The 13780-nt window shown below is 42.1% G+C and overlaps 2 protein-coding genes across 6 annotated transcripts in view; both read right to left on the bottom strand.

Annotated features, from left to right (window-relative positions):
• LOC119023045 (endonuclease V-like) overlaps positions 1-4357 on the bottom strand; it is an 83655-nt gene extending 79298 nt beyond the window's left edge. For 2 of the 4 annotated variants that reach the window (XM_037104677.1, XM_037104685.1), the window contains exons 1-2: positions 4185-4357; positions 3057-3228 (exon numbers count right to left, since the gene is read on the bottom strand). In XM_037104677.1, coding sequence (XP_036960572.1) covers positions 3057-3228; positions 4185-4228 — 216 coding nt within the window. In that variant the 5' untranslated portion in view covers positions 4229-4357. The remainder of the gene's footprint in view (positions 1-3056; positions 3229-4184) is intronic. The other 2 variants (XR_005076150.1, XM_037104666.1) reach the window with 2 other exon arrangements.
• A 1199-nt stretch (positions 4358-5556) lies between these two features.
• Positions 5557-13780, bottom strand: part of si:dkey-237i9.1 (SEC14-like protein 1) — a 30792-nt gene continuing 22568 nt past the window's right edge. Inside the window, exons 11-17 of one of the 2 annotated variants that reach the window (XM_037107032.1) lie at positions 12906-13077; positions 12481-12615; positions 12199-12333; positions 11343-11594; positions 11038-11216; positions 10496-10522; positions 5557-8454 (exon numbers count right to left, since the gene is read on the bottom strand). In XM_037107032.1, coding sequence (XP_036962927.1) covers positions 8349-8454; positions 10496-10522; positions 11038-11216; positions 11343-11594; positions 12199-12333; positions 12481-12615; positions 12906-13077 — 1006 coding nt within the window. In that variant the 3' untranslated portion in view covers positions 5557-8348. The remainder of the gene's footprint in view (positions 8455-10495; positions 10523-11037; positions 11217-11342; positions 11595-12198; positions 12334-12480; positions 12616-12905; positions 13078-13780) is intronic. The other variant, XM_037107042.1, reaches the window with a different exon arrangement.

The following is a 13780-nucleotide window of genomic DNA, read 5'->3' as shown; positions in this document are numbered from 1 at the left end:
TTGGGAAAAAGAGGAGACAGGAACACACTGCTGAGTGGTTATAGACTCTGTGTTTATTCTCTCCTTGGATTTGGAAAATACATCTGTGTTCCTGAATGGAGTGCAGACAGTGTCGGGGGTCAGGTGCTGCATGCTTCGGACAAATGTGTCCCCCGCCCCCAGTGTATATGTAAGGGTGAGTTCACAGACCCAAACAAGCTGTGCAAGATAATCACTAACATCCCCCATCTGGCACAAAATGGAACATCTGTTACATTTTTCACCTGCAGCTGTGAAGATACAGAGCATCAGAAACTAAATCTCTTTAGGTTACCTGCTCTGTAAATCTGACGTCCTGTGTTCTCCTTCGAGGAAATAATCAGGACACAAAAAGGTTCATGTTCTATATTCTGTGCATGTCCCAGCTGCAGCGCCCGTAGCCCTCCCTCAAAAAACAAAATGTATTTTTGTATAATCAATTAAATCTGTGAATGCTAACACTTTAACATATGAGCCTTATAGCTAATGTGCTTTCTATCCTAATGTATCCTCCTACCCTGAAAAACATGTCTTGTGTTGCACAGTTGAACTACAGGACAGATTTCCACAAAGCTTGGATGAAAGATAGGTCTCGGCCCAGAATAGACCACGTTACCTTTTGATGCAGATCCAGGTAATAGGATGGATCCATGGATGGATTTTTTTCTCTCACTTTCTTATCATTGTGTGAGAGCATTTTCTTTCATTTCTCAAGGCATAATACATGGATCTTGATGAAAAAAAATTGGGTACATTAGGGTGGCTGGTATCTGTGAGTGAGTACAGAAGGGAAGTGTTGGGCCTTGGTGCAGGAATGGGCTCTGCTGGGTGCCATTCTAGTTTGCATTGTGTCTTAGTGCCCCTGACTCCTCAGCTGTCAATCTAACATGTACAATGGCGCGCCTATCAATGGCTTTGGAGCTGAAGGAGAACTTCTGATGTTTATTTCCAAATAAACAAATCAAAATTATTATCTGTACATTTGACAGAAACACAGGAATGATTAGTTGTGAGTTCAGTTGGACCTTAATAGATGAAGTTTGAATTCTGTGAGACAAAATGGTTGGTGATAGTATTCATGGAACATACTAAAACAAAAGGACTAGTGTCATTTCCTTTGCTTATAATCAGAGACTCTGCAGTGGCAGGGTCTCTTTGTGGTTCACGAGCAGTCTGCTTGATTAAACCATTTTAATGGAACAAATGAGGTTTTAAGTATAATCAGAATCTTCCTAACAAGTTGTGATGCTCTGGAGCTTCCAGCTGTCACCTTTGGCAAACTTCAATATCTTTTCCTTGTCACGGTGAGAGGATTTGCCAAGGCCTCAGATGCTGCGATGTCCAATACAAAACAACTTTTACTGAGGCCTGCAGCAGCGACAACAAAAAACATGCAATCAGAATTGTTAACTTCCATTCAGGATATGTCAGTGTCGTTTTTTTGACCACAACGACCTTCATCCCTCTCTGCTGTAAGACATTATTAGTGAGACTTTTAACAACTAAAGTTGTTCTAGCTGAAAAGATACTTATTCATTTTATTTGCAGTGTGTTGAGGCCCATTTTGAGAGCAGGCTGTCCAACAAAACCACTGCAGCAATGTACCGCTGTGCATCATGTTAGCAGTATTACTTAGTGTCACACATGGCCTCAGGTGGCAGTGCTGGAGTAAATTGAAAGCAAGCAGGGAACATAATTCCATTATTGGACAACATTTCTGAACAACATTTCATTAGCCTCGTTGGCTTCATGTATCAACAACATGCAGTGACAAATGTCATTAATTATAATGGGCTGTGTAATGAGAAGGTGCCAGCAGCCCATGTTAATGCACAGATAGATAGCAGGAGCGATGAATGCTTGTGAAAGGCTGTACAAAAAGTAAATTAAATGAAGATTGGGTCTGCCAAGGTCTTGTCACCAGCCACTTTAACAAGACTTGACCTTGAGCTGTAGTGTATATTAAACCTCAGCTCTCCTGTTTATTAATTTGGCTTTTTTGGTGCTATAATTTAGCTGGATTGGATTAGACATCCACTACTATCAAAGTAAAGAATATTAAAATTCAAGACACATTTGAGACTAAACAATCAGATTCAAAATGCCCTTTGAGTTTGGATGTTTTGTATAGATTTTCTACAGGTATTTTATAGTTCCTTAATGATATCAAAGGGTACATTTTCAATGCATTTTGCATGACTTCAACTTCAATTAGAAAAGATGGAAAAATGACTGGAATGTGTTACAGGTACAACCTAAAGCTGCAGCAGTCAATATTTTTGTGGCAACAAAAGATCAACTTCCTGTTGACTGTAAGCTATTTCAAAGCCATTTCATTGTGCCTTTTTTATACAAACGTGTGTCCTGTAAAAAACCGAACAACAAATAAAGTACAGATAGCCTTCAACTAGCAACCTGAAAAGGAAGCAGAATGATAAAACAAACACCTAATTCCTGGTTTTGACAGCGCTACTGCTGGACATTGCTTTTCAAAAACCCTTCATGAATGAACAACTAGTGGAAATAGACACAGGACATCAAAAAACATTAGTTTTCAGAGTCAAATATCCAGGAAATTCATAAAACTATGTGCAGGATCACTGGAGATGCAATAAACATGAATCAAACATTTTTTGGGGGGATAAAAACATGATCAGAGGGTTGCAGTCAGACTCTCATGGGAGAGATTACCTTCTAAAGTGAACCAAAAAAACCAAGCTGGCAGCCTTGGTGAAAGTGTGAGTAGCTATGTGAAGTGTGCTCTCAGTCCTGACACAGCCAGCCTTCAAGATCGTACAAGTATTATATCAAGTGATGACGTGGCAGCAGAAAACAACCTCCTGTGACCTCGCATTCAACAACACGAATGAAGTTGGCAAGGCTACTTTTAAGGGCAGATGAAAATATTCTGATAATATTCAGTATTTCGCATCACAATACATGGGTATATTTTCACTGAGTTTGTGACTTCTGTCAATACTGTTGCTCTTCCCGCCTGTCACCACAAGAGGCCAATAGATGGTCGTGTGGGAGCTCACCTCCAGGTCGGGGTAGCTGAGCACCACGAGCTGGGCGCAGGCGTTGACGTCGTCCCCTTTGATGAAGGAAAGGTCCACTCCTCCAACTCTCTCCAGGCCCGAGAAGTCCGGACTCCTCTGCCAGTCCTCGGTGTCCTCCTCCACCACCTGCTGCCTGAGACGGGCCTGCTCACTGCACAGAGAGCAGAGGACTGAGTCCAACAGTGTAACCGCAGGACAAACCCAGGGGGACACGTACTCAGACACTCACATTGGGAAGATTCAACACCAGCAGAAAAAACATGTGGTCAAAATATACAACCGTTACATTTTTATTATTTAATGAAGTGTATAGTGTCTTCTGAGACCTGGAATTGTGAACTAGGCAACCTGTGTCTTGCATTAATACTCAGAGCTTTGCATGTCAACACACAGTGTCCTCAGTGCGCGCACACACACACACACACACACACACACGTTTGCACCTCTATAGGAGGATCCTCGCTGACATAATGCATTCCTCAGCCCCTTATCCTGGCCTTTACCATCAGAATTGAATGGCAAACCCCAACTTTAACCTTAATCTAATCTTATACTACAGATAGATGTCGAAAGCCCACACACACACACAAACATGATAACAAAAATGTTATGACAAAATATAAATCTAATCATACATAACAGATATATGTTAAAAAAAGGGGGGGGGGTGGGAGAAAAAAACACACACACATAATGACAGAAATCTGAGCTGGAGATAGCAGTGCAGTATAAGGTGATATGGAACATGATGCCATCAGTGGCCTCTGCCATCACAAACTCACAAACCAATGGCTGCTGATGACTGGTGACACACATCCAGAGCTGCTGTCACAGGAGCACAGTACCAAACACACACACACACACACACACACACACACACACACACACACACACACACACACACACGCGGCAGTCTAACTTTCAGCACATTAAGCAGCAGTACGGGTCTGCGTGTTTGTCCCCAGCTCCTGCTGCAGGTTAGCGGGTGATAACAGTTAGCTGCACCGTGGCCATGGTGTAAATTCCAGTGTTGTCACGGTGACGTTACTGTGCGTCGTGTGGTGTATTCTGAGTTCAGGTGTATAAATGTAGGAAAAGCAGTCTGACCTCTCCCACTGCTCCACCAAACCCTCTGCAGGACGGGCAGACATGTCTCTCAACCTGCCGGAGGCTCCGAATGACGAGCACCAACTAGGTGAAGTAACGTGTGGTCCACCTACACCTACGGTCGTGTTTTGCTTCCGCGTATGACGTCACGAAGCCTGGCGTCAGTGTGGTGATTCGCGGTTCAATCCTGCCATCTAGTGGTGTGAATGCTGAATCATACACCGTAAAATGTCACTTTACCAGCAGTGGCATCAATTGGCTTATTTGTGATTTAAAGGACAAAGGGACAGTTGTGGAGGGATTGTGAGAAAACAAAGGCAGGGAGACATATGTTTATTCTTTTCAGCTGGCTTGACTGCAAATAAAATCCAAACTGATGATCTGTAAACTGTGTAGGAAGTTGAAGCTGAAGTTGACTTTCAAAATGTGTTTTTTTAGGGGAATAGTGATCCATTAGTGATTAGTGATTCCCAGCATGGCTTGCCAAAAGGCGGGTGTGCTGAGAAAGAAAAGTAACTAAAAGACAGGAAATCTGTATGGTCTGACACCGACATGACCACTCATGAGAATAATCCATCAGAGACAGGAGACACTTGGAATACTTGATGCAATCAGGTCATTCCATCTAAAAGATAATATATAATGTGATAGACTGAGGAGAACCAGGAAAGGATGTGGAGGCAGAAATGAGCTCATCTTCCAGTAAAACACATTTTAGCAGTGAGAACTGTTTCAGCCATGGTTGCTTAATGGTCAAGGTTACCTGTTTTTTGTTTTTTTTTAGAAAGAGAAAAGAGATTTTACTTTCTCTTTACACTGTCAAATAAAGGCAAAAAAGCTTCAAGTCTTGAAATATTCCTGGTAAGTATGTGTACCTCTGCCTTACTGCAGTTCATCACACCAGTATTGGGACGTTGAAGCCTCGTCTGTCTGCTGTGGAAAAAAAGTCGATGTTTTATGACTTCCCATGTTAAAATTCTGTGTCAGTGGTGCTGCTCCAGATAGAATTTCAGACAGCTTTTTGCTATGAGGAGATTCAGGGCAGCGGGGCCATATTATTTTGTGTGATCATTATTAAAGTCGGTGATGCAGCAAACACGAAACCCATTTTCATGAGTCGCATTAATTAACAAGTCATTATAAAGTGGATGCAGCCAGCAGCAAAGTGATTACCAAATATAGGGAGAACCATTAACACAATTTCAAGCAATTAAAATACTTCAACAAATTGAACATGCTACAGGTTTGGCAATAGATGGAGTACCGTCTCACTTTTGTTAAAAGTTAACTTAGTACATGACTTCATTCACCATTACATGAGCAAAAGTAGCAGAAACACAGAAAATGCAATCAAAGGAGACACGAGTGCATGTATTTTTCTCATAATTCAAGTTTAATGTTTTCAAAAAATGTAAAGGCGCCATATTCTCAATAATTCAACAATGTACTTTACATAATTCCTTACATCAAGGTACAGAGAAGATATGCAACAATGTCAGAAAGAAAAGCAGAGACAGACAAATGTGTGGAACAGACAAGACAAACAGTTATAGCCCTCATTTGTCAATGAGATCTTGATGAAAAATGTGCACGTTTTAAGAGCTGAAGTCAGAGAAACAGGACAGCAGACCATGGAAGTTGTATGTTATTTGTAACCATGAATTTAAGCAGAAATCAAATAACATCTGATCTGAGTACACTTCTTTATGCCCATGGTTTCAATTAAGGTCCACTCTACTCTCTAAGATATACACAATGACAATTGTTTAAACACAAAACAGCAAAAAACTGTGTGCGCACAAGTGACAAAGAGTAAAGACAGAAAAAGAACAAGAGACAAAAGGAAGTCCAAGAAGTACTTCAGTCTGGAACTGATGTTACCTGTTTCATCATCAATCAAACTACTGGAGAAATGTAGAATAACTGGATGAAGGAAAAGTTAGTCGTGTGGTTCTAGACATGCTTCAAAGAGTGAGAAGAGGCCGAGTGGAGAAACACACCTGCCGGGAGAGGCAGGGGGAGTGTTCACAGAAACTTTACAGGCTTATCTTTAATCCCCAACACTTCTAACATTCACCCTTTTACACCATCACACACACTTAACAGCCCACATTCTGAGGAGGTCCTTTTTCTCAGTAAAGCATTTCATGTTATTGCAGTTTATGACATAAAGTTACCACAAGTTAACCCTTGACCTTTAATTCATATTCAAAAACAAGCCGTTCCATGTATCAAAAACAAGATGCAGGGCCAGTATATTCAGGGGTCTGAATGCCTCAGTCTTAATCTAGCTCGTCAGCTGCACTTGGTAACCATGGCAACAGCACACATGACCCTTGGCAATGGTGAGCATGTCTGCCCTCTACAGGGAGTCAGATCTATGTGAAGTCATCAATGCCTATTAAGCTAATAAACTCTTGTTGCATGGATGTGTTGCATTTAGAAATGTTCATTCAATTCACAATCACTCATCTATTACAGTGGTGATCTTGAAATTTAAAAAAAGCAGGTACAGTTCTAAGTGATGCTTACGAAGGCTAAAATGGTATTTTTATTGACACATGACTCTTAAAATGGCTATATCTTAATCTTTAAATAATAGATCTGTAAACCCAATCACCACGTGAGCATGCAGTAACACACCCCACTGCTTCACCCCATCAAGTACTCATCCCCAAAACACAGTAACAAACTCCAACCAACACTAGCACATTTACAGTATCAATATGTTGTCTACTGGTGCACCGTCAAATGATAATCACAAAATAACATTCATCCCTAATGCACACTGAAATCTTCATCACTCTGGAAAATAAGTGGAGAATGATGGCAGTACTGCCCAATTACATCACAACCCTCTAAATTCAGGCATCAGTAGCACATTCACAAATCAGTAAGAAGGCATTTCCTTTACAACTTGATTTTGACTAGAGTTTCTCAAAACATGCCGACTCTGGATGGAAAGCAAACCATTATTTTGTTTCCATCCTAGCAGAATGGCAACAGAGACAGGAAGTGATGATGTTTAGCTGTTTACTGGCTGTTTTGCTCGTCTGCCTGCCTGCACGACATAAAGTTCATTCGCAATCAGCACCCACGATCCTCCACAAACATCTCAATGATAAATAGAAATATTTCACACAGTAGAAAGTCAAACACGTGTTATTGCTTTTAGCGGATTTCTGCGCCAAGAGTCCGACCCGGGTCAAATATCCAAATGCTTTTCAACACGTGATAAAGCCCTCGTGAGACGGACGGGTGGGGTGTGCCACATTAAGACGGCAAAGTGATCTACAGAAAAGCTCACACAGCCGCGGGAAAATATCTGAATGCCATTTTCTCGTCAACTGGCGGCTCTGCTGACACCATCTGCACCGTCAGGATTCAGTAAGCTCCACCCATTCCGTTGCACCATGCGGTTTGAAAAACAAAATGTATTTGCAGGTGATATTCGACCCAGGTCTAGTTCAGAGTTTACCGTGCCCACACACACACACACACACACACTTGACCTATAAACAATTTTACCAGATTGAACAAACCCCTCTGGTAATATGGCAAACACTGTAAATTTTTGCATGTTTTCAAACATCCATGTGTTTACGTGTGTGTGGTGTTGTTTGTATGTAACAGCGCTTCCAGTTTTTCAGCAAGCACACAAGAATGAGGTATGTGTCATCTCAGTGCTGTAAACGTGTGTGTAGATGTAAATGCATATATGTAACAGCGCCTCCAGTGTGTTCATCCGGTCCTGTAGCTCCCAGGATGAGAATATTGCTTCTTTCAGTTTCCAGTGCAACGAAGGCACCGAAATTCATCTCCCGACCTTTGACCTTCGATCAACACCACAAAAACAAACATTCTGCTAATGTTTTGTTTCAAACAGCTGCCCAGCAGAGATGCCAGGCACAAAAAATATATCACCTTTGTGCAAAAATCAGCCCTTTAAATGTACAGTCTGTTTAATTTTTGCCTCAGATTTTTAAAATTCCTTGTCTTCTGTTTGTGCAAGCATGCTTCAGTTCCATAGAGACTGGCTGTGCAATAGGAACAGAGTCCAAAGATGATGAGGAAGGGCAGGAGGAGAGTTGGCTTCAGTGTTAAAGGTAAGGGCATGGGGGGGGGGGGAATATTGTGGGGACTGAAGTCCTTGGCTTCCAGTTTCTACCTGGAGATCATCGAGCTGGACTGTGATTGGCTGGAGGAGGTGGTGGCGGCGCTGAGCTGAGAGAAGCCGCTGTGGCTCGACTCCAGGCTGGTCATCGAGCCCCTGAGGTGAGAGACAGAGATCCAAAGAACATGTGAGCTGACTCAATTCACACTCTGCAGCTGACTACAGGTATGCAAAAACAGAGCAGCCGCAGTTTGCCAAAGACTAAGTGCATTCTCTGTGTGCACAACTCGTGCTCATGATGCAAAACCATGCAGCCAGATCAAACATGATTCACTCTGTGTGGCATACAAGGTTCAGGCTCTGCCATAGGCTGTAACACCCAACAGTGTGTCAAGTAGGAGGGTTGAAGAGTGAAAGTTTCAAAATGACAAATACTTTGCTTGTTTCAGTGTTTTAAATCATACTCTGGAGAGGAAAAATTACTCTTGTGGAAGTTCAGGGTGTTTTGTTGAGAGCAAAAGCAGATCCACCACATCTCATAAATAAACCCATAAAGTTTGAGGGTTTAAGCTGCCTATGGCAAAGCATGAAGCATTCTGTTCTTTATCTGTATTTTTCTACATTAATTTCACAGGGTAACAATGTATGTTGGCTGCCGGTTTTAGTTTGGGGTCAGTATGAAGACAACATGTACAATTTAAGTAAGCTCATGTCTATAATGAAAGATATATTCCTACATGATGCATGGCAACACATGCATTAGGATGTGTTGTAAAAGTAAGTTGTAAAAGGACATTCAGCAGGCTTCTGTTGTTTCAATGTGTAAATACATATTTATTCAACATCTGATATCTTCTGTGTACATCTATTCAGCTGTGTGTTTTCTGTGTGTGTGTGTGTGTGTGTGTGTGTGTGTGTGTGTGTGTGTGTGTGTGTGTGTGTGTGTGTGTGTGTGTGTGTGTGTGTGTGTGTGTGTGTGTGTGTGTGTGTGTATTTTTTTACACTCATTATCGTAGGCACAAACTTTCTTTAAGGTTGAATTAACCTCCATCTTTTCTCATTTTCCGGTTGGCAAAAAAAAAAAAACAATCCAAAAACCCTAATTTCAACAGCCAAAATTATCATTATCTCTATTTTAAAAATGGCAGCATTTGTGCAACCCGATACATGGCTTTCTCTGGTTAGGTCCCACATAGATCTTCTGTTTCAAATGTGCCTGCATCTTATGCTGTACACTGTATGCTTAATTGCAAAAGCAAGTGATGCACAGGCATTATTACTTAAAAAAAAAAAAAAAAAAAAAAAAAAAACTTTGCCCCTTGATTTTCACCAATGCCTATTAAATGTTTCATATTGATGTGATTATGATACTGAATCTGTATTGTATTGTTTTGAGCTACAACTACCAACTACCTTCATCATGGAATAATCAGCTTAGGTTTTCCTTGTTTGTTTTTGATTAATCAATTACTTGTTTAACCAAAAGAAAAAGTGAGAAAATAGTGGAAAAAGTCAACCGAAAGTCCCACTGTCATGTATATATTGCTGCTGTCTTATCACATTTTGAATGTTTGGAATGTGAGCAGTTACATAACAGACATGGACAAAGAAAAAGGGCTACCTTAATTCCACATTTTTAGTTCAGGTTTGTGTTTTGAAAATCTCAGTCTCAACCAGAAATGTTAACCATGAGCAAAAAAACCTGTTAAATGCTACTAGAATGAGTTAGATGATAATTTCAAGTCTGTTCAAATGAAACAGTAGGTGAACTGAAAGCTAAGTGAGATTCAGTAAGTTGGTAGTACAAATGGATGTGTGCAGAAAAAATATAGAAATGCCAGCAAATGGACTGTGCTGTGAGTAGGTATAAAACTGTATATGCTGGTTTGCACACTTGAATATGCAACTGAGCGCTAGCGTGTCAAACTTCACCCAGTCTGGGATTCCTGATATTATTAGTCATGCAGGCAGGGTGACTGAAGCCAGCAGTTCAACTGCAGGAGTCTATCATCAGTTTGAACAAAGCAACAACATCCTGTAAGCCGATGCTAAGAAAATCCATAAGCAATAACAGATGCAAACAAGCATCTCTTTGCTGCATTACAAGCGTGACTGCCATGAGGGGGCCGTTCAAATTAGCAGGGATGGCAATGAGTGCTAGTGCTAAAGGAGAAGGGGCAAACACTGAGCCACTTACAAACTCTGCACATCACAGCAAGCCGTTCTTCACAGGAAGAAGACAGAGCAGGAGGGGGAGGGGAGGAGGAGGGGAAGTGAGCGATATTGGACAGAAAAGGCTGGATTAAAAGGAGTCTACAAGGGAGGGAAGCATCCTCATCTCAAAACTCTGGGGCTAAAAAAGTCATAATGCTCCGGAGGCTTTCCATGGTGTCATTTAAGCAACATTACAGAATTAATCCATTCAAGTATCAAATGTCATACGTGGCACTACATGGTAAGTTGTAGAGGGGGGAAAACTGAAAGAAGGCAGGAGTGAAAAATGAGCAGTCATAAAGAAGAAATGCTGAAATGTAAAACTATCACAACATCATGGTAAAACACCTTAAAACTGCAACAATATGGACACAAAATACACTTCACATGTATAGCATGGACGCAAATATGTCTGTATTTTACACTTTTATACACACACACACACACACACACACACACACACACACACACACACACACACACACACACACACACACACACACACACACACAAAGAGTTACTAACCTAAAGTCCTCAGAGCCCAACACCTCGGTGTAGTACATGACTTTACACTTGTGTGACGAGACTTGCAGAGTGGCAAGCACATCATCCACTCGGGGTAGGTTGGTAGCTGAACAGGCTGGCATGTTGTAGAACTTCCACTGGAGGATGTAAAATCCTGGCCACCGTGTGATGTGAGAGCCCTGAGGACAGGACAGATTCAAAGTATACAACATCAAAGCCTGACAAGCAAAACTAACCCCGGAAATATATTCAAATAGGCAAACCTTAGGACCACATTGCAACAATTCATGATCCTGCCATCTCACCTGCACACTCTCGCCCTCCTTGCAGGTGAGCGGGGACTCAACCATGCTGTAATCCTGCCCCAGTGTCCATGACTTGTCAATAAGCTGGACATTGTTGCCTCCTGGGGATGTGATGCCGTGGGCTCCCAGGGCTTCTTTACGTGGAGGCTGAGGGGCCCGCTTTGAGTGGTAGATGTTGAAAACCACATCGCCTTTGCACATGTCAAAATCCCAGGTGATTACTGAGGAGGCGTCGATGATCTCAATCAGAACCTGGTTGGTGAAGAGAAGAGACAGGGAAGACGGAACTGGAATTAAATGATGTTTCAGGAGAAAAAACCCAAGAACTAAATCAAAGCAAGGAGAGAGATCATTTTTCTCTCTTCAGCGCTTGTTTTTCTTTAATCACGTCCTTCTTTGTTTAAAGAAATAATGAAGGAGCATTATGGCTATGAAACTCAATCTTAACACTACATGTACATATAACTCGGATTATTTGATTCATTTTATCTTGCACCAGTTAAATGTAGCAAAGAAAATGCAACATCTGTGACAAAGATAAACTGTCAGCATCCGTTTGTGCGGTTCTGGGCTCATTTAAAAACATTTCCAGAAGGGTGATTTTGCATGAGGATGCATCTGTGCTTTTGGTACATATTATGTAACATAATATGATCACATTAGTGTCACATCTGAATTCAAAACCCCCAAAGAAATCGTCTACCACATACAACCACTAGATGGCAGAATGTTCAACAAAACCTCCATTGGAGAAACCATGCAGCTCTCTAACGTCCTGCCCTACATATTCACTTCAAACCTCACCGCAGACTTCCAATCTTTTCCTCTGACTTTGGTGCTCTGTGTTGAGCCTCACCTCGTGTGGTGCTCCCTTGAAGACACTGGCGCTCTGGTAGATGGTCTCGGTCCATAGGCGGACATCTTCGTTCTCCAGCTCCTCGGCCGTGCGGTACATCGATTTGGGAACCAGGCCGCCTTCTGGCACCTCACACTGCAGAGTGCAGACAAAGAAACACATACACAGAACTGGGTCAGTAAAGGAGACCTCAATGTAGGTGGTGCCTTGTCCCAGAAAACTTTTATTCAAAATTAAATCATACTCTCAAATGATAAGTTTACATCTTCACCAGACACTCACCATACACTCTCCTCCCAGGAAGTCAGGGATGATCTCCTTGTCTATATAGTCCACAAGCCCTCCAGGACCCTGGTAGTCATTGCCTGCATAGATGAGGAACTTCTTGCGGGTGTTTTCATCAATGAATGGACTCACCTAAGGATGGAGACAGATGAGGATATTGGATATGGACACACCAAAGTAGTAGTAGCCTAGTTTTTCAATGGCAAAAATGTAGGAATTACAGTGATAAGAGTGGAGCAGAATATGTGTTTGGTGTGGCTGTATCCTGAGTTACCAGTATGTGAAGGCTGTGATTGCTAACAGGGATTGCACTTCATTTTATGGTTATTTTTAAGGCTATAGTTACATACATCACACTTATGATTTTGTGTGAAAATGAGGGTGGACTGCCACTGAGAGAAGAATCTCCTCCTGGTTCTCACCAGTGTCCAGAGGACAGGGAATACTCGGGGAGCCCTCAGGATAAGCAGCCGTCCCAGAGTCTCTGGGTAGTTGGCCTCCACCACCTCGATGATCCTCAGCAGCGCCTTGACTCCAGGTCGCCACAAGTGACGCATATTTAGCCCCTCCAGGTCTACCAAGCACGTCCAACAGCTACAGAAGAGGAAGAGAGGGGATTAAAACAGGGATAAGCGCATGCCACAAACACACACTCACACACACAACTGGGCTACAGCTTCCTTCCGACACTTAGCACCTGTCATGCTGAAGTGAGGCTTAGGTGGTGAAGGCAATGCTTGCTAATTCTGGACCCCCTCCTCCCCTCCCTCTCCCTCGATCTGCTCTGGCTGAGGACTGTGTGACGTGACAGCCATTCATAGTTCACATGCCTTCCTGCTTGGCTCTTATCCCAGTCACCTCCTCCTGTTTGAGAGGGCTGACAGATGACAGATACCATCTCCGTTCTCTCCTTCCCACTCTCTCCTCTGCCATCTCAATCAGAGCACTCGGGGAAGAGCCTCGTGCATTCTTTCCATTTTCAGGGAGATAATTCTCCTCTGGACTCACTCATGCTGAGTGTGCATCTGTGTTCAGGCTACAACAGCTGAACTCAATCCAAACAAGCTTGTATGCCGAATCATGATCAGAAGAAGAGGATACTGCTTGTTTAAAGCGTTTTTCACCTGCCATTTAATTCAGTATATCTATTGATGTACAACCTTATTTGAAGCTTTTAGTATTTACTGAGAAATTAATGTTGATACAGGGCTGTAGATAAAGACCATTTTCATTATCACTGACTCATGCATAGAGTCTATTGAAATTGTAACAGTTATTATTTATATTCAATCATTCA

Source organism: Acanthopagrus latus, chromosome 1 (genome assembly GCF_904848185.1).
Source record: "Acanthopagrus latus isolate v.2019 chromosome 1, fAcaLat1.1, whole genome shotgun sequence".
NCBI classification, from domain to species: Eukaryota; Metazoa; Chordata; class Actinopteri; order Spariformes; family Sparidae; genus Acanthopagrus; species Acanthopagrus latus.
This window is presented reverse-complemented; position numbering and strand designations above follow the sequence as displayed.